The sequence below is a fragment of the Micromesistius poutassou genome, assembly GCF_964030765.1.
Source record: "Micromesistius poutassou genome assembly, contig: SCAFFOLD_683, whole genome shotgun sequence".
NCBI lineage: Eukaryota > Metazoa > Chordata > Actinopteri > Gadiformes > Gadidae > Micromesistius > Micromesistius poutassou.
The window spans coordinates 1-24,990 of record NW_028180560.1 but is presented as its reverse complement, the minus strand read 5'-3'; the positions used below and the strand labels follow the sequence as shown (position 1 = coordinate 24,990).

At 51.8% G+C, this 24,990-nt stretch overlaps 1 protein-coding gene across 1 annotated transcript; it reads left to right on the top strand.

Annotated features, from left to right (window-relative positions):
* Positions 1 to 214: 214 nt before the first annotated feature.
* On the top strand, positions 215 to 24,777 carry arfgef2 (ADP-ribosylation factor guanine nucleotide-exchange factor 2 (brefeldin A-inhibited); the record flags this gene model as incomplete). The annotated part of the gene is made up of 26 exons (XM_084489028.1): positions 215 to 485; positions 3,106 to 3,136; positions 3,929 to 4,052; positions 4,432 to 4,578; positions 6,109 to 6,288; positions 6,815 to 7,217; positions 7,942 to 8,203; positions 8,416 to 8,422; positions 9,086 to 9,223; positions 9,861 to 9,994; positions 12,527 to 12,761; positions 13,212 to 13,311; positions 13,578 to 13,717; positions 13,922 to 14,030; positions 14,751 to 14,940; positions 16,280 to 16,391; positions 17,163 to 17,368; positions 18,073 to 18,157; positions 18,309 to 18,480; positions 19,000 to 19,151; positions 20,165 to 20,293; positions 21,352 to 21,510; positions 22,558 to 22,705; positions 23,858 to 23,954; positions 24,439 to 24,479; positions 24,608 to 24,777. Coding segments are annotated over exons 1-26 (3,927 nt in total), but the record flags the coding sequence as incomplete, so codon positions are not given.
* Positions 24,778 to 24,990: the final 213 nt, after the last annotated feature.

The following is a 24,990-nucleotide window of genomic DNA, read 5'->3' as shown; positions in this document are numbered from 1 at the left end:
TCACCTCCAGCCTCTCTCCCCCCCCCCTCCACCCCCTGTGTGCCCTGTGCCTCCCCCGCAGGGCCACCACCACCACCACCACCACCAGGGCCCCCCGGAACATGATGATGATAATGACGACGACGGCGGCCTGAGAACCGAACCGGGGCAGCAGCACCTCCACCTCCACCACCACCGCTCCCCCCTACCCACCCACCCACCACCACCACCACCCCGGCCCCGGCCAGAGATGCTCCAGCAGCAGCCGCGACGTCCAGCTCCACCAGCCTCCTCCGCTACCACCTCCACCTCGCAGCAGCAGCAGCCCCACGCCTCCTCCGCCTCCGCCTCCGCCTCCTCCTCCTCCTCCTCCCGGTCCCCGGCGGCGGAGAGCGCCCGCACCAAGAGCATGTTCCTGTCCCGGGCGCTGGAGAAGATCCTCTCCGACAAGGAGGTGAAGCGGAGCCAGCACAACCAGCTCCGGAAAGCCTGCCAGGTGGCACTCGGTGAGTCGGAGTCGGTGGGTGGGTGGGTAGTGGTGGTGGTGGGAGGGGGGCACGGTGGTAGTGGTGGTGGTGGTGGTGGTCTCAGCGCCAGCGCCCCCCCCCCCGACCCCCGACCCCCGGTTCTGTGGAGGTTAGAAGCGGGGCTGACAGACGTGGAAGTCCCGCTGCTGCTGCGAGGCGGAAGGGGAACGGTGCGCTGGTAGTCGTTAGCCTAGCCTAGCGGTAGCCTAGCCGTTAGCATCCGAGCGGCCTTCCTGCACGCACACACACACACACACACACACACACACACACACACACACACACACACACACACACACGGGCAGAGTGTCAGGTGGAAACAACGGCGGCTAGTCTGAGCTAGCTGAGTGACAGTCAGCTACAGTCGGGGGGGGGGGGTGCTTCGTTTTGAGGGGTTTTCTCGCCGTGGCTGAATGCTACTAACGTGCTAACTGTAGCCTAGCGGTGTGGATGTTTGGGCTGGCACTGTTGACATGTCGCTGGGGCCGGTGTCACTGGGGCCAGATGGCAGCGGGAGAGCCGCCGTGGTGCTTGGTGTGTGTGTGTGTGTGTGTGTGTGTGTGTGTGTGTGTGTGTGTGTGTGTGTGTGTGTGTGTGTGTGTGTGTGTGTGTGTGTGTGTGTGTGTGTGTGTGTGTGTGTTGTCCACTTCGGCCAGGACGGACTGTAATAAAATGCAAGTCCGGGATCTGCTGACGTTGATGTGCTTTCAATCAACACAACCCCCTGCCGTGCGTTACACACACACACACACACACACGTTATACACGCATACTATACACAGACACACACACACACACACACACACACACACACGTTATACACGCATACTATACACACACACACACACGTTATACACGCATACTATACACAGACACACACACACACACACACACACACACACACACACACACGTTATGCACATGTGATACACACTCGATGCGCACACAGACACACACACACACACAAACATACGATACAAACATACGATACAAACATGTGTGTTCACGTTGGCCTGGTTGAAGGCTGTGGATCCTGTTTGAATGAAGAGCCGTCCTCCTCCTCCTGGATCAACACTCCCCCCCCTCTCGCGTATTGTCAATAGTTCCACGTCACTCCGGTTCTGCTTGTTTTGGGGGTTTGCACCTTCTTCTTCCTGGTTCACCTTCTTACTGTTGGGGAAGTTTGTGTCGAATCCTCCACAGCAAAACAATGCGTGTGTGTGTGTGTGTGTGACCTCTGAAGTGACAGTCGGCATGTTAATTGTCGTGTGTGGTCGGGGTGCCGTTTTGTCTCGTCATTCTTCATTCTTCAGATATGATCTTTAGACCATTTCCTCTAATCATAGGATATGTTTTTGTAATGGTGTAGTTGACCAATCTACTGTATATGATACAATATATGATATATCTATATGTTAGCCCATGTGTTACCCTTTATTATCGGATTTTCAAAAATGTCTACTACGTCATAATAACTGCGTTATCGGTCAGGGATTGCTGGTCATTAATGTTGGTTAGTTGACCTGTTTGAGTGGGTGTTGGAGTGGGGAGGGAGCACACCATAGTTTGTACAAGTAAATATCACGTTGTTGTCACCTCGTTGTTATTAATGGTTTATTTTAATCTTTGTTAACACGCCCTCGCAAACTCAGTTTTAATATTGCCCCTGCCAAATGCATTTAGCTGTTTAGCGCACGCACGAATGCACACACGCACGCACACACGCACGGCCAGTGAAGTGTGTTGCTGCTTGATGAGGCGAGTCTGGACTCGTAGGTCCTCGTGTCTTGAGTATGTAGAGCAGTACACCAGATAGAGAACTAGTCCCAGGCTGTGGGGCGCTGCGCTAACGAGCTTATCTTCAATCATCAATCTAAGCCAGCTGAGCATACAGTATTTACAAGAAGGCGTTGGGCGGGATAGTGTAGGGGTTAGGGTGTTTGACTCCCAGCTGATGACATTCAAACCCCACAGTCCACAGTCCACCTGTAGGCATCCTAGAGCATGATGCTTCTGACCCCTACCTGCTCCTTAATGACCTGTCTCTGTACTGTCTAACCCCTACCTGCTCCTTAATGACCTGTCTCTGTGCTGTCTAACCCCTACCTGCTCCTTAATGACCTGTCTCTGTACTGTCTAACCCCTACCTGCTCCTTAATGACCTGTCTCTGTACTGTCTAACCCCTACCTGCTCCTTAATGACCTGTCTCTGTACTGTCTAACCCCTACCTGCTCCTTAATGACCTGTCTCTGTACTGTCTAACTCCTACCTGCTCCTTAATGACCTGTGTCAGAATTCACTGGAAGACTCTTTGGGTAAAAGTGTCTGCTAAAATGTTAATTACTAATTAATTAAAGTGTGTGTGTGTATAAGGAGGTTGACGAGGATATGACTGTGGAAGGTAAACATAGAACATGCTGGACACTTGCCACCTTGTTTCTGGACCCCTGCAGAATTAGGTGTGTGTGTGTGTGTGTGTGTGTGTGTGTGTGTGTACGCACTTGTTGATTCCGACGGGTCAGATCATTTGGGCACTGCTTTCAGTTGCTGAAAGGTCAAAGGTCGTCCTCACTAACCCTCTCCCGTCTCCCTTCACAGATGAAATCAAGGTCGAGCTCGAGAAACAAAAGTAAGTGGAACTACTTTTATTTTAATGATTTGCATCATGAAGTGCGTGGATGTGGTGGAGGTGCCCGGGCAGTGTCAGAGCGGCTCTGACCTCCGTTACTCACGCAGTAACAGAAGCGCTCTGTGGCGGGCAGCTGCAGCCTGCTGCTAAAACATTAAGGAGCACAAAGTAGTCCTGATGAACGTTCGCTTCTGGTCTCTCTCGCTCTCTCTCTCTCTCTCTCTGCCTACTGTCTGTCTCTCTCCCTCTCTCTCCCTCCCTGTGGACTGTATGTCTCTCTGCCCTCGCTCTCTCTCCCTCCCTGCCTGCCTACTGTATGTCTCTCTGTCTCTCTCTCTCCCTCCCTGCCTACCTACTGTATGTCTCTCTGCCCTCGCTCTCTCTCTCCCTCTCCCTCCCTGCCTGCCTACTGTATGTCTCTCTGTCTCTGCTCTCGCTCTCTCTCTCCCTGCCTACTGTCTCTGTCTCTGCTCTCGCTCTCTCCCCCCTCTCCTGCCTATGCCTCTCTCTGACTCTCTGCTTGTGTCTCTCTCCTTCCTCTCTCTGACTCTCTGCTTATGTCTCTCTCCTTCCTCTCTCTCTGACTCTCTGCTTATGTCTCTCTCCTCCCTCTCTCTCCCCTGCCTGCCTGTCTCTCTCCTCCCTCTCTCTCTGACTCTCTGCTTATGTCTCTCTCCTCCTTCTCTCTCTGACTCTCTGCTTGTGTCTCTCTCCTTCCTCTCTCTCTCTGACTCTCTGCTTATGTCTCTCTCCCCCCTCTCTCTCCGCTGCCTGCCTGTGTCTCTCTATCAGAGATGGCACAGTTGTTCCACCCAGGGCCAACTACATCGAGGCCGATAAGTACGTCCTGCCGTTTGAGCTGGCCTGTCAATCAAAGTCCCCCCGGATAGTCAGCACCTCCCTCGACTGTCTGCAGGTACACACACACACACACACACACACACACACACACACACACACACACACACACACACACACACACACACACACACACACACACACACACACACACACACACACACACACACACACTCTGATGAAGTTCACAGATGACCTCATGCTGTGACCCAGTGTCACGTTGTCTGTGGACTCTGTCTGTCTGTCTGTGTCTCTCTCTGTGTCTCTCTGTCTGTCTGTCTGTGTCTCTCTCTCTGTCTCTCTCTCTCTCTGTCTGTCTGTCTGTCTGTCTGTGTCTCTCTCTGTGTCTCTCTGTGTCTGTCTGTCTCTCTCTCTCTCTCTCTCTCCCTCTCTGAGCCCTGTGCTGTGTGGCCCTCCTCCTCCTCCTCGTCCTGTAGAAGCTGATTGCCTACGGGCACATCACTGGGAACGCCCCCGACGGCGGGGCCCCGGGGAAGAGGCTCATCGACCGCCTGGTGGAGACAGTGTGTAACTGCTTCCAGGGGCCCCAGACGGACGACGGGGTCCAGCTGCAGATCATCAAGGTAGGGGCCCCCAGCCCCCCCCCCCCCCCATTGGTTCATTCATTGATATTAGTGTTATCTCTAATCTTACTAATATCTACTGCTGTTGAATCAATGTTTATTAATATTAGTGTCATCTCTAATCTTACTAATATCTACTGCTGTTGAGTTGAACATTTATTAAAGGTGCCATGACGTGCCACCAGGTGTGGTGTGATTGGCCGTTACAAGCCGTTAAATCGGAAATCTGCCCCTTATGACATCCCAAGGGAAGTGAAAGTGGGCGTGTCCACCTAGATGTGTGTGCTGGATGGATCAGTCCGTCAGCCTACCCCAGTGGACCGTAGCAAACGTTGCTCATCTGTCCGTCACACATCTGGGTGGACACGGCCACTTTCACTTCCCTTGTGATGTCATAAGGGGCAGATTTCCAAAACGGTATAACGGCTTTTGGCTAATGTAACGGCTAATCACAATCACACCTGGTGGCGTGTCATGGCAGCTTTAACTCAGATTTTCAAGTTGCTGTTTGAAGTTGTTGTTTTTGTTGTCATTTCATTATTATGTTTAGTAAACTATGTAACATTATGATATTGTTCCGATCAATATCCCGTAACCTGACCGGTCAGCGTCTCCTCGTGTCTAACGGTGCTGCTCTCTGTTAATGTGCTGTGAACAAGCTCAAAGCTAAACAGGCTCTCAGCATTGCTATCAGTGTTAAAAACCCCATGAAAGAGAGATAGAACGTTCTGGATGAAGTAGAGCGGGCTGCAGAGTGTGGTAGATGATATAAGCTCTCAGTTGACCGGAGGTTTAGTTCATAATCTGTCCTACATCTCGTTCCTCAAAGTGGTACGGTGACATAACCTGGCGTAGTTTGATAAAAGCGGTAGTTTGATCAGGCTCTTGTGTTATCAGCCAGGTTTACACTGGTTGCAGGAGGAAAAAGGTTAATAAGTAATCTGGTTTTAACTGGTTGTAGCAGGAAAGGGTCCTGTTGGCATTCTCATGAAGGAAACTACCGACTGGCTGGGGGGCAAAGTCTGTCCTGCTTCAGCCCAGAGGACAAAATAAATCAACTTTAATATAAATGTTGACCAAGGATTTATGAAGCCCTCTAACCGTGTTGATTGGATGCATGGACACTATAATAACTTTACACGCCGGCAATATAAAGCCAGTATATCAACCTGCACAGGCTGCCCAGACGGTTGAAATCTTCTGTCTCTAATCAAGAACAGATTTGAACGCCCATTGTTTTGTTTATTCATTTGTTATCAGCACTGAAAAAAGGGGAAGGGAAGTACTTTCACAATATTGCCTAATATTCACCCACTCACGCACACACACACACACACACACACACACACACACACACACACACACACACACACACACACACACACACACACACACACACACACACACACTCAGGGACACCTCCACCTCCCAGCCAACCTGCTCTGCCTCCTGGGACACACGTCGCCCACGTTTTGTATCTATATTGTAAACGGGCTGATCATCCAAACCCATGAACCTTTATCGACACAGGCCCTCCTGACGACGGTGACCTCGCCCCACATCGAGATCCACGAGGGCACCGTTCTGCTGACGGTGCGCACCTGCTACAACATCTACCTGGCCAGCAGGAACCTCATCAACCAGACCACGGCCAAGGCCACGCTCACGCAGATGCTCAACGTCATCTTCACGCGCATGGAGAGCCAGGCGGTGAGTCCCGGAACCCGCACCTCCACCTCCACCCCGCACCTCCACCTGCCCCACACCTCCACCTGACCCACACCTCCACCTGCCCCCACACCTCCACCTGCCCCACACCTCCACCTGACCCACACCTCCACCTGACCCACACCTCCACCTGCCCCCACACCTCCACCTGAGCCACACCTCCACCTGCCCCACACCTCCACCTCACTCACACCTCCACCTGAGCCACACCTCCACCTGCCCCACACCTCCACCTCACTCACACCTCCACCTGCTCTCTGCTGACGGAGCGGTGGACATATTGGTCATGTTACATGATGTCATATAATGATGTTACTACATGTACGAGGTCAGGTTTGCTGTGATGTACTGAGAGACCCAGCTCCCTTAGCCATTACTCATCCTCTCCTCCTCCTCCTCCTTTTCCTTCTTCTCCTCCTCCTTTCTTTTCTCCTTCTTCTACTCCTCCCTTTTCTTCTCCTTCTCCTCCTTTCTCTTCTCCTCCTCCTTCTTCTTCGGTGGTGTTCAGGCTCTGGAGGCCCAGCAGGAGCAGGAGAAGGACCGACTCCGCCCCCCCCAGCAGCACCCCTCCCCCGTCCCCGGAGGAGGGGGAGGGGGAGGAGGAGGAGGAGGGAGGAGGTCAGGGTCGCCCCGCTCGGACCTCTCCCCCACCCCCGAGCCCGGCAGCTCCGCCTCCCCCTCCCCCGCCGCAAGCACCCCCGACCTGACCGCCGTTGACCCCGGCACCACCCCCACCCCCACCCCTCCTCCTCCCCCGCCTCCCGCCCAGGCAGAAGATGTCGCCATGGAAACGCCCTCCATCAACGGGGAGGTTGAGCACGGGGATGCAGCGGAGGAGGAGGAGAGAGGAGGAGGAGCAGCAGGAGGAGGAAGAGGAGTAGTGGTGGTGGAGCACGTAAAGCCCTCTACAGGTGGGTGTTTGGGTGGCACCACCAGACTGGGCCCGCCCGGGTGCGGTGGCCGGTGGTGTGTAGTTCAGTTCAGTTCCTCCGTTGCCACGGTCCCTCTGACCCGCCTGTCAGGTTGGAGCTCAGACTGACCGGACACAACGTGAGGCGTGAGGCGTGGGACGGTGGTGGTGGCGGCCGATGCACCAGTGAGATGGTTTGACCCGACGCCACAGGAGCGATAGCGTAGCTACTTTAGCTTGTTCAGGGCAGACGGAGAGGAAAGCCCTGAGTCATGAGGACGCTCTGACGGAGCTGGTGGAGGAGAGGAGGATGATGATGATGATGATGATGATGATGTGTTGTCTTGTACGTCCTTGCACTTAAAAATAGAACTTGGCATCTTATCCTTAGCTAGATTAACCTAGCGATTGTTAGTGCTTGGCACTTTCTAGGAAAATCCTTACTGTACCGACAGCGATATATATATATCGTTGTTTCTCATTCTACTGACAAATGTACTTATTGCAAGTGGCTTTGGATAAAGCCCTCTGCTAAACGCCCTGAATGTAAACGTAAACGATGAATGAAAAGGGATGCTCCCTTTATTATGCTTCTCCTAAAGAGGCGGTTGTTGATGCACCTTTTAGCAACGTTAAAACAGGATGAGTCAGCTGAAGGAGTGTCTTCATACAGTGGGTCTCAACACACTTTAACTCCCGTTGTCGTTGTCTGAACCCCGTCTCAGACTCGTCTGTGTTCGAGGACCAGGCCTCAGCGTCTCCTCCTAGCGACGGGGCCACGCCCCCTAGCGACGGGGCCACGCCCCCTAGCGACGGGGCCACGCCCCCCGAGGTGGGCGACGACCAGCCCGAGAGCGCGAGGGAACCGCCGGGGCCCGCCACGGAGGGGGAGGAGCCTCCAACCATGACCCCGCCCACACAGACCCACACAGGTCAGACCCCGCCCACCCCCGCTCGTAACCTTGGAGATCACCAACTGACGAGTTCGTAACGGATGCTTGCTGAGCGGTCCGGTTTGAACCGGTCGCAGTCGGAAAGACGTTTAAAAATAACATTTTTAAAAAGGACGGATTTGATTCAGTGACGTTTCACAATGCGCTGGAATGGTACGTGATCATAAAATATATAAATATATAATATAAATATCTGAAGAGACGAGAGGCCACACATGAACCACACCTTGTGCATGTTTTTACTAGCTGGAGAGTAGGGGGGTAACGATACACTAGAGTCACGGTTCGGTACGTACCTCGGTTTTTAAGTCACGGTTCGTATGTTTTTCGGTACAGCAGTTTTTATTATTATTATTATTTTTTTTAAACAATTGGATTTTGATTTTATTTATTAGATTGTATCAAACAAATGCCTTACTTACACAAATGGAAAGACATCAAATACAACTGAGGATAAAAACACAATGAAGTCCAGGACTTGTTTCCATTGTGGTCCTCAACACATCAGGACGAGACGAGACACTCACAGTGACAGAGTGTCACAGAGTGTCACAGAGTGTCACAGAGTGTCACAGAGTGTCACAGAGTGTCACAGAGTGTCACAGAGTGTCACAGAGTGTGTGATCATCAATAAAAACTTGAGTCCAAAAAAAAAAAATATATATATATATATAATTTTTTTTTCGGTACGTACCGAAATGAAACGCATATCAAACCGTTCGACCCGTACCGAAAAATATCTGTACGAATGAGTGTACCGCTACACCCCTACTGGAGAGTAAACAACAACACACAGACAGGACAGAGGAACGCTGGAGGAACCATCCCTCTCCTCCTCCAGACCTCCTCACCACATGTACTGACGCTCTGTTGACCTTTGACCCTCCTGTCTCTGTACCCCCCCCCCCCCCCCCCCCCAGGGTCGGACTCCCCGGCCCCGCCCCGCGTGGAGCACCACCCCCCCGAGCCCGCCGCGCCCCCCAGGGTCCGGGCCGACCACCACACCAACGGCATCGTGGACGACCGCGCCTCCGTCTCCTCCACCGACCTGCTGGTGAGACGGGGCTAACGTGCGGGCTAACGGGCTAACACAGGGGCTAACACACGGGCTAACAGGCTAACACACGGGCTAACAGGCTAGCAGGCTAACACAGGGGCTAACACACGGGCTAACAGGCTAACACGCGGGCTAACAGGCTAACACAGGGGCTAACACATGGGCTAACAGGCTAACACACGGGCTAACAGGCTAACACAGGGGCTAACACAGGGGCTAACACAGGGGCTAACACAGGGGCTAACACAGGGGCTAACAGGCTAACACACGGGCTAACACACGGGCGGGCTAACACGCGGGCTAACAGGCTAACATGCGGGCTAACATATGGGCTAACACGCGGGCTAACAGGCTAACGCGCGGGCTAATGCGCGGGCTAATGCGTAGCTCAGCAGGCCCGGGTACCTAGGATGCTAAGCTAATAATAATACGTTGTTACAGATCATGCTACGTCTCTTGGCTCTGCTTCAGATCCGGATGTCCAGATATAATACGGAAGTGTGTGTGTGTGTGTGTGTGTGTGTGTGTGTGTGTGTGTGTGTGTGTGTGTGTGTGTGTGTGTGTGTGTGTGTGTGTGTGTGTGTGTGTGTGTGTGTGTGTGTGTGTGTGTGTGTGTGTGTGTGTGTCCCTCCAGGACGCAGAGACCCTGCAGGGGGGCCCGTCCGCGGTGCGCTTCTCCCACATCCTCCAGAAGGACGCCTTCCTCGTGTTCCGCTCCCTCTGCAAGCTCTCCATGAAGCCCCTGGCCGACGGGCCCCCGGACCCCAAGTAGGTCACCGGGGTCAGACCCCCCCCCCACCACCCCCTAGAGACCCTGGGGTCAGACCCCCCCCCCCCCTAGAGAACCTGGGTCAGACCCCTAACCCTAGAGACCCTGGGTCAGACCCCCCCCCCCACCCCTAGAGACCCTGGGTCAGACCCCCCCCCCCCTAGAGAACCTGGGTCAGACCCCTAACCCTAGAGACCCTGGGGTCAGACCCCTAACCCTAGAGACCCTGGGTCAGACCCCCCCCACCACCCCCTAGAGACCCTGGGTCCAGACCCCTAACCCTAGAGACCCTGGGGTCAGACCCCTAACCCTAGAGACCCTGGGGTCAGACCCCTAACCCTAGAGAACCTGGGTCCACACCCCCCCCACCCCTAGAGACCCTGGGCCAGACCCCCCCACCCCTAGAGAACCTGGGTCAGACCCCTAACCCTAGAGCCCCTGGGTCCAGACCCCCCCCACCCCCTACAGACCCTGGGTCCAGAGGGTGGACCAGGGGGAAGTCTTTGGTCTCTGCCAGGACCTTTTAATCAGTCGCTTTCTCCAAAAGCAACTTGTGGTGTATGCAGACGTCGTGTCTCCAGGGGCCAAACGGGATTGGGTTCCACCCTGACCCTAAACCCTAACCTGTAAACCTGACCCCAAACCCAACCCCTACCTCATAAACCTAACCCCAAACCTAACCCCTACCTCATAAACCTAACCCCAAACCTAACCCCTACCTCATAAACCTAACCCCAAACCTAACCCCTACCTCATAAACCTGACCCCAAACCTAAACCCTACCTCATAAACCTGACCCCAAACCTAAACCCTACCTCATAAACCTGACCCTAAACCTGACCCCAAACCTAAACCTGACCCTAAACCTAAACCCTGACTTATAACCCTAACTCTAACCCTAAACCCTTTCCCTAAACTCATAAACCTGACCTAACCCCTTTCTTATGTCTCTGGTCATGAGCGGGGTGTGGTGGAACATCACGAGGGTGAATCCATTATCCCGCTCCTTGCTCTAACACAGGATTATTAAACTCTGGCTAAACTCTGCCCCGTCGTGTCTTCAGCTCTGGGTCACATTCCTCATCGCCTCACCTGGTGCACTCACCCGGGGCCCACTGTATTATTCAGCATGAATCACCTGGTGTTGAATGGCCGAGATCACAGGCTGATAACCAGGGCTTTCATAAGAACAGACACGCCTCTTCAAAAACACCTCTTCCTCAAAATGCTTTTTATTCTGAAAGAACACCGTTCCACCCGCTCCCTACTTGTGGCTCCACGTCCTCCGTCAGAGAACGCAGTCTACAGTAAACGTAGGTTCCTGCCTGTTGACACGCAGGGGCTCGGGCGCAGGTGAATTTAGTTTTCCATCCCGGCGGTCACGCGATCTGCGTCTGATCCGTGTGACTCGGTAACTCTAAGCCCCCGTAAGCGGAGCTGGATCCGAACCTGGTCGGAGTGGGGGGGGGGGGCGGTGTCCCAGCCCGGGCACAGCTGGGGTTTCCCTACGCCAGACCGATTTGTGTGCGTCGTTATTTTTAGACCACGCTCCTGAATTCGTAGTGTCTGTGTCTGTGGCTGTTTTTAGGAGCGTGAGCCGAACGCCGGGGCTGTAGCGAGTATGGCTTAGTTACACATCATCAGGAGCTCAGACACACGTTTGATTGGCGGAGAGGTCTGTGAACCTCTGGCCCGGAACGGTGCGTCATGGCCGTCGTGCGGCTTGGGTTCTAACGGTCCTAATGACGTTGCCGTCGTGGCTACGTCGTCAGAATAGCTTCCCCAACGCTGGCCTCTTGAGCTCGCCGTTAAATGTCCCGTTTTATTCACACCTGTATGATCGATACACCCTCCATACCTACCCTCCACGTTGGATTCTCCTCCCTCATAGCCTTCCTCTCTGTCTACACTTCACCAGCCTATAATTCACTTTCTATGTGTTTCCGTCCATACTAGCTTCAGAGTTTTCAAAACCCTCTGTTGTCATGCAATGTATTGATACTGTTGTCCGTAAAAGATGCTGCTTGATTTCTTTCTTACTCTCTTTTTCTCGCTCTCACTCCTTCTCTCTCTCTCCCCTCTACTCTCTGTCCTCCGTCTCTCACCCTGTGTTGTGTTAACCTCTGACCTAGCCTGGCTGTTGCCAGACCGAGCTCAGTCGTAGATTGCACGTTGGTCTGGGGAAGCTGCTGTCGTTTTCTTCAGCACAAGAGGGCGTGACCCAACGGGCGTTGAGTTAAACTGACTCTGTACGCAATTGGCTGCTTGCCGTCGCTTCCCTGTCGTCATCGTGTTAAACCAGCCAATAGCACGCCGGGGGGGGAAAGCCAGCTTGGTGATCGGCTCCCGCAAAAAACGTATCGAAACTAGAAAGAAATGTATCGCTCTTCTCCAGAACCTTCTGCAGGGCGAACTCAAATCACCAGAATAGGCCGAACGGGCGGAGCTACCCGGTCTACCTCTCCCCCCCTCTGCTCTCTGTCCTCCATCTCTGACCCCGGCGTTGTTCACCCCCCCCTGGGCTCCTGCAGGTCTCACGAGCTGCGCTCCAAGGTGGTCTCCCTGCAGCTGCTGCTGTCGGTGCTGCAGGGGGCGGGGCCCGTGTTCCGCACCCACGAGATGTTCGTCAACGCCATCAAGCAGTACCTGTGCGTGGCGCTCTCCAAGAACGGCGTGTCCTCGGTGCCCGAGGTGTTCGAGCTGTCGCTGGCCATCTTCCTCACCCTGCTCTCCCACTTCAAGGTCCACCTCAAGATGCAGATAGAGGTGAGGAGAGAGGGGGGGGGGCGGCGGGGGTCACCGGTCATGTGACCGGAAGTCCCGGGATGGGTTTTCCCCCCCGAGGCCCAAACAATCAAAATAAAATTAGATCGGAGGCGCATTTGAGGTGTAGTTTAGCAAAGACGATAGCACACTAATACTACATGTTATGATTTGGGTTGTGCTGCCCTTATCTAAAAGAATGATGCGGGATATCTACTGCAGAGGACTGTTACTTACTAAACCAGATAGAGCCCACTTAAACCTCATTCATAACTCTTTATAGAGATGCTTCTTGTGCCATACAATGTTAGTAGGTAGATCCGGGTAGGTGCTGGTCAATGGAGGAGATGAGGGTCGGTGTTATCACACGTCAGGAGATGTTGGAGATGTCAGCTCTAGAGCTCCGGTCTCCCTCCCAGACCCAGGTCTATCTAACCCTCTCCTCCCCTCCAGGTCTTCTTCAGGGAGATCTTCCTGACCATCCTGGAGACGTCCTCCAGCTCCTTCGAACACAAGTGGATGGTCATCCAGACCCTCACGCGCATCTGTGCAGGTAGCGGCCCGCTGTGCTTCAAGCCAGGCTTAAGTCACTTTTTGTTACCTTCTTATAGTCTCTGCGTCGTGTTCGAAGCTGAAAGTAGTAAGATAAGATAAGGTACTACTTTACTAATCCCAGACAGTAGCGACCCATGAGGGGTCTGACCTCTAAGTTCACCTAAGTTCAAGGTGTTGGTTCTGAGCAGTGATCTCTCTCTTGGTGGTGTCTCAGAGGCCCAGTGCGTGGTGTTGGTTCTGACCTCTCCCTTGGTGGTGTTTCAGACGCCCAGTGCGTGGTGGACATCTACGTCAACTACGACTGCGACCTCAACGCCGCCAACATCTTTGAGCGGCTGGTCAACGACCTGTCCAAGATCGCCCAGGGCCGGAGCGGACAGGAGCTGGGCATCACCCCCCTACAGGTACTGGTGTAGACAGGAAGTGGGCATCACCCCGCTACAGGTACTGTAGCAGACAGGAAGTGGGGATCACCCCCCTACAGGTACTGTAGCAGACAGGAAGTGGTGATCACTCCCTACAGGTACTGTAGCAGTGTGAGTAGCCTCACCGTCTGCTGTAGTGGATGCAGCCGGACGCCTGACCCTGGACTGTTTCTGTTTCTGCAGGAGCTGAGTCTTCGTAAGAAGGGCCTGGAGTGCCTGGTGTCCATCCTCAAGTGCATGGTGGAGTGGAGCAAGGACCTCTACGTCAACCCCAACCTGCAGGCCAACCTGGGTGAGAACACCACCTCGCCTCTCCTCCTCACGCTGGAAGTGAACATCATGTTACGCTGAACGTGTTGCATACAGAAGCATAACCTTAAAGTGGCAGATAAGAGATGAGGGCCGAGGGGTGTGGGGGAGCTAAATATAAGTAATTATTTTTGTTATAATTGGAGAGTCGATGTCCCAGATCTGTTTGGGAGGTCAACAGTGCGATCATTTTCCACTTTTCAAATTTGTATCCTTGCTTTTAGTTTTTGCTTGTGTTGTTGTAGTACTTAATTGACGCGTCTTATCCTAGCTATCTCTGTTGTATACGGGGAATGGGTTAACCTAGTGATGGTTAGTGTCTACGGGGAACGGGTTAACCTAGTGATGGTTAGTGTATACGGGGAACGGGTTAACCTAGTGATGGTTAGTGTATACGGGGGAACGGGTTAACCTAGTGATGGCTAGTGTGTACGGGGAATGGGTTAACCTAGTGATGGTTAGTGTACATGGGGAACGGGTTAACCTAGTGATGGTTAGTGCTTGGCACTTGGTTCTATGAACGTCCTCACTGTACCCACAGAGATACATTAGTTATTGCTTCTCGTTCTTCTGACTAAACGCCCTCAATGTAAACGGTATGGAAAAAAAGATTCATACAAAAAGATAGTATGAATGACACGTACATGCTGAGGCCCTATTGGTCGGTGGTGGTGACGTCGTCGCCGCCGTCATGTGACCGCAGGCCAGGAGCGGTCGTCGGAGGGCGAGGGGGCGGAGCTGAAGCTCCCGGACCACCTGACGGGGCGGCGGGACAGCGTGAGCTCGCTGGACTCCACCGTGTCGTCCAGCCACGCCGCGGGCCCCCAGGACCACCCGGAGCAGTACGAGGTCATCAAGCAGCAGAAGGACATCATCGAGAACGGCATCGAACTGTAAGCTAAGAACAACAATATAATGACTATTATTATATTATATTATAACCACTCACTACTGAACATCATCGAGAACGGCATCGAGCTGTAAGATAACAACAATATACAATATAACCACTATTATATTATATTATAACCACTCACTACTGAACATCATCGAGAACGGCATCGAGCTGTGAGTCAATAATAACAATATAGTACTATATAATAATATACAATATAACCACTATTATTATAATATTATATTATAACAAAAACCACTCACTACTAAACATCGAGAACGGCATCGAACTGTGAGTCAATAATAATATAGTAATATATAATAATATACAATATAACCACTATTATTATATTATATTATGATAACAATAACCACTCACTACTAAACATCATCGTGAATGGCATCAAGCTGTGAGCTAAGAATAACAATATAGTAATATATAATAATATACAATATAATGACTGACTAAGAACAATAACCACTCACTACTAAACATCATCTAGTACTGCATCGAGCTGTAAGCTAATAATAATAACATAGTACTATATAATAATATATAATATAATGACTAAGAACAATAACCACTCACTACACATCATCGAGAACGGCTTTGAGCTGTGAGTAAAAGATAACATGACTAATCACCACTCAGCACTTATGAACACTTAACGTCATCGAGAACCGCATCAAGCAGTGAGCACAGAATTATATAATACAACATATTGACTAATAACAATATCCACTCACCACTGTGGGCACAGAATAATAAAATATATAATATAGTGATCACCAAACACTTCATTTCATTTCATTTCAAACCTTTATTTACACTCGTAAGGCATTGAGGTTTCCCTCATTTTCAATGACGACGAGTTTACATCAAAAGGACAAACATAAAAAAACTCATAAAATAAGTAGATCAACTAAAAACAGTTGCAGTTTGACGAGCAGAGATTCAATAGTAAGCATTTAAAAACAGTAGCAGGTGGGAGTAGCTCTACTTTTAGTGTTTGTTGCAGAGCGTTCCATGTGCTAGGGGCATCAATGAAGAAGGCAGTTTTGCCAAGATCAGAACGCGCATTATTAACACCAAACATCAAAGAGAACGGCACCAAACTGTGAGCAACGCACACATTATTACAGTAACAAAATAGGGACTTTTTTAAAACATGACAGCCTGGCGGTGATGTGTGCGTTGTGTGACTCTCAGTACAGCGTTGTGTGCGTTGTGTGACTCTCAGTACAGCGTTGTGTGACTCTCAGTACAGCGTTGTGTACCTGATGTGGGTCTCAGCACACCGTTGTGTACCTGATGTGAGCCGACTCCTCCGTCTGCAGGTTCAACAAGAAGCCCAAGAGGGGGGTGCAGTACCTGCAGGAGCAAGGCATGCTGGGAACCACAGCGGAGGACATCGCCCAGTTCCTCCACCACGAGGAGAGGCTGGACACGGTGCGCACTCACTCACTCACGCACTCACTCACTCACGTACACACTCACTCACTCACTCACTCACTCACTCACTCACTCACTCACTCACTCACGCACTCACGCACTCACTCACGCACTCACTCACTCACTCACTCACTCACTCACTCACGCACTCACTCACTCACTCACTCACTCACTCACTCACTCACTCACTCACTCACTCACTCACTCACTCACTCACTCACTCACTCACGCACTCACTCACTCACTCACTCACTCACTCACGTACACACTCACTCACTCACTCACTCACTCACTCACTCACTCACTCACGCACTCACTCACTCACTCACTCACTCACTCACTCACTCACTCACTCACGCACTCACTCACTCACTCACTCACTCACGTACACACTCACTCACTCACTCACTCACGCACGCACGCACGCACGCACGCACGCACTCACTCACTCACTCACTCACTCACTCACTCACTCACGTACTCACTCACTCACTCACTCACTCACTCACTCACTCACTCACTCACTCACTCACTCACTCACTCACTCACTCACTCACTCACTCACTCACTCACTCACTCACAAGCATGCATGCATGAGCACATAGTCACTCACTCACTCACTCACTCGCATGCATGACCACACACACACACACACACACACACACACAGAGAGAGTCAGCCCATATGAGCCCAGCCCCCTCTAACACGAAGTGACATGTGTGTGCGTGCGTGTGTGTGTGTGTGTGTGTCTCCCCCCTGCGGCCACAGACCCAGGTGGGCGAGTTCCTGGGCGAGAACATCAAGTCCAACAAGGAGGTGATGTACCGCTACGTGGACCAGCTGGACTTCTGCGGGGGGGACTTTGTGTCGGCGCTGCGGGCCTTCCTGCAGGGCTTCAGGCTGCCCGGCGAGGCGCAGAAGATCGACCGGCTCATGGAGAAGTTCGCCGCGCGCTACCTGGAGTGTAACCAAGGGTAACGCCGCCGCCGCCGCCGCCGCAACGCCCCCCCCCTCCCCCCCCACTTGTGTTGTGTCGTGTCTAAAGCCTTGCGTGGGCTTGAATAGCAGCTGGAGGTCTCCATGCTGGTATTCATGCGTAGTTACGCCTCGTACCCACGTGTACACGTCCGTCGACGGAAGAGAGTGGGCGTGTCCGACGCATGGGGTGTAAAACACGATCTGCGTATAACGTGCGTATAACGCGATCTGATTGGCCAACGGATCCGTCGCTGCCTGAAAAGTTAAACTTTTCTCAACTTTTTGGACGTGAAGAGACGGAGCCGATTTGACGGACGGGACCCACAATGCATTTCGGGAGCGTCCCCGTGTAAAGTCAATGAGAGCCGTCGACGGACGTGTACAGTGGGTACGAGGCGTTAGAGCTCAGCTCAGGAGGTACAGCGGGTCGACTTGTGTCCGCGAAATTGCCGGTCTGGTCCCTCCTGGCTCCTCCAGCTGGGGGGGCGTGCATGACCGCTCCCGACGGGCCGGCTGTCGCCTTGCACGGCTGACTCCGCCGACGGTGTGCGAATGAATGAATGAGTGCGTATGAATGTACGTTAGTTAGTCGCTCTGGATAAAAGTGTATATATATCCTAATAATATATAAATATATATATGATCCTAAACGTGTTTTTATTTCTTTTTATGCTTGACTCTTTATGTGTGTGCGTTGCAGCCAGACCATGTTCGCCAGTGCCGACACTGCGTACGTGCTGGCCTACTCCATCATCATGCTCACCACTGACCTGCACAGCCCCCAGGTGAGACCCCGCCCCCCCCCCCCCGCCCCTCTCTGGTCCTCATGACCCAGCAACCCCCCCCCCACCCCCCCACCCTCCCCCCCTCTCTCTGTGTGTGTGTGTGTCCCCTGACGTTAAGCTCCGCCCCCCCCCCCCCCCCCCCCCCCCTCAGGTGAAGAACAAGATGACCAAGGAGCAGTACATCAAGATGAACCGCGGCATCAACGACAGCAAGGACCTGCCGGAGGAGTACCTGTCCTCCATCTACGACGAGATCGCCGGCAAGAAGATCGCCCTGAAGGACAGCAAGGAGCACAGCATCACCCCCAAGAACAGCAAGCAGAGTGAGACCTCACCCCTAACACACCCTATATCACACCCCTAACACACCCTATATCACACCCCTAACACACCCTACAGAGCACAGCATCACCCCCAAGAACAGCAAGCAGAGTGAGACCTCACCCCTAACACACACCTCATAGAGCAGAGTGAGACCTCACCCCTAACACATACCCTACAGATCAGAGTGAGACCTCACCCCTAACACACACCTCATAGAGCAGAGTGAGACCTCACCCCTAACACACACCTCATAGAGCAGAGTGAGACCTCACCCCTAACACACACCCTATAGAGCAGAGTGAGACCTCACCCCTAACACACACCCTATAGAGCAGAGTGAGACCTCACTCCTAACACACCCTACAGAGCACAGCAGAGTGAGAGAGAGAGAGAGAGAGAGAGAGAGAGAGAGGTTTAGTACAGTGATGTGTCATGCTGTCTGTAGGCGTGGCCAGGTGTTATGGTGTGTATATGATACAGTACAGTGATGTGTCATAATGCTATACACTCTCCTTAAGGCGTGGCCAGTGAGAAGCAGCGGCGGCTGCTCTACAACGTGGAGATGGAGCAGATGGCCAAGACGGCCAAGGCCCTGATGGAGGCCGTCAGCCACGCCCAGTCGCCCTTCTTCAGCGCCACGCACCTGGAGCACGTCAGGCCCATGTTCAAGGTAGGGCTCCCCCTACGGGCTGCAGCCGGTACTGCGGGCACACGCAGGGCTCTGGATTTAAGTCTCCTTAGATGGGACCGATCTGAGCCATCAGGTGTTGATGAGACGTCAAGTCACAAGTGGGCGTGTCCAGACGTATGTATGTATTGATAGATTAAGTTTAATCACATATTTGATAAACACTGTAGGCGGATGGCCTGGTCACACCTCTGTGTGGACACTCCCACTTGATGTGATGTCACGAATGGCTAATCAGCTTTTCCCCCCTGGGGGTTTGAACCATTGACGCTTTTATGGTCCCAGTTATTATCAGGTAATTGGAAGAGAAGTGAAATAAAAAAATATATATGAAGGTAGAATAATAAATACTCCAGTGCAGATGTACATTGCTATGAAAAGCTTCTGCAAACAAACGGCTTGGAGCCCTGGCCTGTTGTGTGTGTGTGTGTGTGTGTGTGTGTGTGTGTGTGTGTGTGTGTGTGTGTGTGTGTGTGTGTGTGTGTGTGTGTGTGTGTGTGTGTGTGTGTGTGTGTGTGTGTGTGTGTGTGTGTGTGGAGGCTGGTTCAGTTCTGGTGCATAAACATGAATGAAGTGAACCGTCGGGGAACTACTGGGCTAGTTTACCCCTGAGGCCTCTGAGGAACAGCCCGTCTTACGTCTGTCTGTCTCTGTGTGTGTCTGTCTGTCTGTCTGTCTGTCTCTCTGTGTGTGTGTGTGTGTGTGTGTGTCTGTCTGTTTGTCTGTGTCTCTCTCTGTGTCTTTGTGTCTCTCTCTCTCTCTCTCTCTCTCTCCTCTCTCTCTCTCTCTCTCTCTCTCTCTCTCTCTCTCTCTCTCTGTGTCTGTGTCTGTGTGTCTGTCTGTGTCTGTGTGTCTGTCTGTGTCTCTCTCTCTCTCTCTCTCTCTCTCTCTCTCTCTCTCTCTTTGTGTCTGTGTGTCTGTCTGTGTCTCTCTCTCTCTCTCTCTCTCTCTCTCTCTCTCTCTCTCTCTCTCTCTCTCTCTCTCTCTCTCTGTAGCTGGCGTGGACGCCCCTGCTGGCTGCCTTCAGCGTGGGCCTGCAGGACTGTGACGACCCCGACGTGGCCACGCTCTGCCTGGAGGGCATCCGCTGTGCCATCCGGATCGCCTGCATCTTCAGCATGCAGGTCTGCACCTACACACACTACGCACCTACACACACCACACACACACACACATCTTCAGCATGCAGGTCTGCACCTACACACACTACGCACCTACACACACCACACACACACACACATCTTCAGCATGCAGGTCTGCACCTACACACACACACACACTACACACCTACACACACACACACACCTTCACCACACATCTTCAACATGCAGGTCTGCACCTACACACACTACACACCTACACACACCACACACACACACACATCTTCAGCATGCAGGTCTGCACCTACACACACTACACACCTACACACACCACACACACACACACATCTTCAGCATGCAGGTCTGCACCTACACACACTACACACCTACACACACCACACACACACACACACCTTCAGCATGCAGGTCTGCACCTACACACACACACACACACACACACACACACTACACACCTACACACACACATCTTCAGCATGCAGGTCTGCACCTACACACACACACTACACACCTACACACACACATCTTCAGCATGCAGGTCTGCCCTCCTACCCACACACCTACACACACTACACACCTACACACACACCTACACACTACACACCTACACACACACATCTTCAACATGCAGAGCATCTTCAACACACACAGAGCAGTGTGTGTTGTGGTTTGTATTGTGGTATGCGTGTGTCATTGTGTGTATCATGGTGTGTGTGTGTGTGTGTCATGGTGTATATCATAGTGTGTGTGTGTGTCATGGTGTATATCATGGTGTGTGTCTCATGGTATGTGTGTATGTGTGTCACGGTGTATATCATGGTGTGTGTGTGTGTTTGTTATGGTGTATATCATGGTGTGTGTGTTACAGTGTATATCATGGTATGCCTGTGTGTGTGTGTGTCACAGTGTATATCATGGTGTGTGTGTGTGTGTCACAGTGTATATCATGGTGTGTGTGTCACAGTGTATATCATGGTGTGTGTGTGTCACAGTGTACATAATGGTGTGTGTGTGTGTGTGTCACAGTGTATATCATGGTGTGTGTGTGTGTGTGTGTGTTGTAGCTGGAGCGTGACGCCTACGTCCAGGCCCTGGCCCGCTTCACCCTGCTCACCGCCAGCTCCAGCATCACGGAGATGAAGCAGAAGAACATCGACACCATCAAGACGCTCATCACCGTGGCCCACACCGACGGCAACTACCTGGGCAACTCCTGGCACGAGGTACCCCCCTAGTGCTGGAGAAGTACCCCTCTAGTACTGGAGAAGTACCCCAATACTAACAATACTCCTGGAATGAGGTACCCCCCTAGTACTGGAGAAGTACCCCAATACTAACAATACTCCTGGTACCCCCCTAGTACTGGAGGAGTACCCCAATACTAACAATACTCCTGGAATGAGGTACCCCCCTAGTGCTGGAGAAGTACCCCTCTAGTACTGGAGAAGTACCCCAATACTAACAATACTCCTGGTACCCCCCTAGTGCTGGAGAAGTACCCCAATACTAACAATACTCCTGGCACGAGGTACCCCCCCTAGTACTGGAGAAGTACCCCAATACTAACAATACTCCTGGCATGAGGTACCCCCTAGTACTGGAGAAGTACCCCAATACTAACAATACTCCTGGTACCCCCCTAGTACTGGAGAAGTACCCCAATACTAACAATACTCCTGGAACGAGGTACCCCCTAGTACTGGAGAAGTACACCTTTACTAACAATACTCCTGGTACCCCCCTAGTACTGGAGAAGTACACCTTTACTAACAATACTCCTGGCATGAAGTACCCCCCTAGTACTGGAGAAGTACCCCAATATTCACAATACTCCTGGCATGAGGTACCCCCCCTAGTACTGGAGAAGTACCCCGATACTAACAACCTGGCATGAGGTACCCCTTTAGTACTAGAGTACCAATACTAACAATACACAGACGACCACTCCTGGCATGACGTTCACCAAATACTGACTGGAACTCACTGGGAGTACACACCAGTATCTACTAACTAATACTGACCGACGAGGTACTCCTGGGCCTGGTACTCACTGGGGGTACACACACCAGTATCTACCAAAAAATACAGACTGAAGTACACACCTACGGGAACTACTAAAAAGTACTTTACACTAAAGGCCAAATTATACAAATTAGCCCCTACGGTACAGAGGCCATAGACGGGTATCGAACCCACAACCCACGCCAGACAGCCCGGAGCTCAGCTCATGTGACCCCCCCCCCCCCCCCCTCTCTCTGTGGTCCAATCAGATCCTGCGCTGCATCAGCCAGCTGGAGCTGGCCCAGCTGATCGGGACGGGGGTGAAGACGCGCTACATCTCCGGGGTGGTCCGGGACCGTGACGCCGGGCTGAAGGGGTTCCCCGCCGGCAGCGAGGACTTCATGCCCATGGGCCTGGGTCAGCCTCACACCACTAGACTCTATATTACTGTACTCTATACTCCTCTATATCGTATATACAGACTACATGGGCCTGGGTCAGTCTCACACCACTAGACTCTATATTACTGTACTCTATACTCCTCTATATCGTATATACAGACTACATGGGCCTGGGTCAGTCTCACACCACTAGACTCTATATTACTGTACTCTATACTCCTCTATATCATATATACAGACTACATGGGCCTGGGTCAGTCTCACACCACTAGACTCTATATTACTGTACTCTATACTCCTCTATATCGTATATACAGACTACATGGGCCTGGGTCAGTCTCACACCACTAGACTCTATATTACTGTACTCTATACTCCTCTATATCATATATACAGACTACATGGGCCTGGGTCAGTCTCACTCCACTAGACTCTATCTAATAGGGGTGGAACGATACTCTCTATTCGTACCAAACATTTTCGGTACGGGTCTAACGGTTTGATGCGCGTTTCATTTTGGTGCGTACCGAAATTCAGTTTTTATAGATGATCACACACTCTGTGACTGCCATGTCTTGTCCTGATGTTTTGTGTTGAGGACCACAATGGAAATAAGTCCTGGACTTTATTGTGTTTTTATCCTCAATTGTATTTGATGTCTTTCCATTTGTGTAAGTAAGGCATTTGTTTGATACAATTTAATAAATCACAAAAATTAAAATCTAATTGTTTAATAAAAATAAAATAATAAAAACTGCTGTACCGGAAAAAACATACCGAACCGTGACTTAAAAACCGAGATACATACCGAATCGTGACTTTAGTGTATCGTTACACCCCTACTATATAACTGTACTCTATACTCGTCTATATCATGTATATAGACTACATGCCCACTGTGTCATCACACAGTATTAAATTATACTATATAAGACGCCACACTGTACAATAGTGTGGTATCTTATATAGTATAATACAGTACTGTGTCAACACACAGTACTGTATTATACTATATAAGTCACCACACTGTACAATAGGGTTCTCTTCATAACTATACTGTATTTAACACATCTAACCCCCTCCCAGTGAGGGAGGTGGCTCTGTGTACCAGCGGTGGTGGGGGGCGGCTGTGTTGGTTCTGACTGTACCCTCCTCCTCCTCTCCCCAGGGGGCCTGGTGGGGGGGCAGGACCGACGGCAGATGGCCCACCTCCAGGAGTCCGTCGGAGAGACCAGCTCCCAGAGCGTGGTGGTGGCCGTGGACCGGTGAGGACTCACTGCACTGCACTGGTTCTTATGGTAGTGTCCTCACTGCACTGGTTCTTATGGTAGTGTCTCCACTGCACTGGTTCTTATGGTAGTGTCTCCACTGCACTGGTTCTTATGGTAGTGTCCTCACTGCACTGGTTCTTATGGTAGTGTCCTCACTGCACTGGTTCTTATGGTAGTGTCCTCACTGCACTGGTTCTTATGGTAGTGTCTCCACTGCACTGGTTCTTATGGTAGTGTCTCCACTGCACTGGTTCTTATGGTAGTGTCCTCACTGCACTGGTTCTTATGGTAGTGTCTCCACTGCACTGGTTCTTATGGTAGTGTCCTCACTGCACTGGTTCTTATGGTAGTGTCCTCACTGCACTGGTTCTTATCCTAGTGTCCTCACTGCACTGGTTCTTATGGTAGTGTCTTACTGGTTCCACTGCACTGGTTCCATTCAGACTATGTGAGTAAAGTCCTTCTGTTTGATCTGCAGAATCTTCACGGGGTCCACCAGACTAGATGGAAACGCCATCGGTGAGTGGTTTTATTTACATTCGGTTGCAACAATAATCTGGACGTTGGGAAGCATATCGGAATGTATACGTTTGTCTGAGAGGCGCGATACTAATAAAGTTGTGTGACGGCGTGCTCCCCCCCCCCAGTGGACTTTGTGCGCTGGCTGTGCGCCGTGTCCATGGACGAGCTGGCCTCCACCCACCAGCCCCGCATGTTCAGCCTGCAGAAGATCGTGGAGATCTCCTACTACAACATGAACCGCATCCGCCTGCAGTGGTCCCGCATCTGGCAGGTCGTAGGAGACCACTTCAACAAGGTCCGTAGTACGCCGACTACACGCTTATTACGCACAGACCGGTCCAGACCTGGTCTGTACCGGTCCAGACCTGGTCTGTACCGGTCCAGAACATCTGGCAGGTCGTAGGAGACCACTTCAACAAGGTCTGTAGTACGCAGACTACACGCTTATACGCACAGACCGGTCCGGAACTGGTATAGACCTGGTCCGGAACTGGTCCTGAACTGGTAT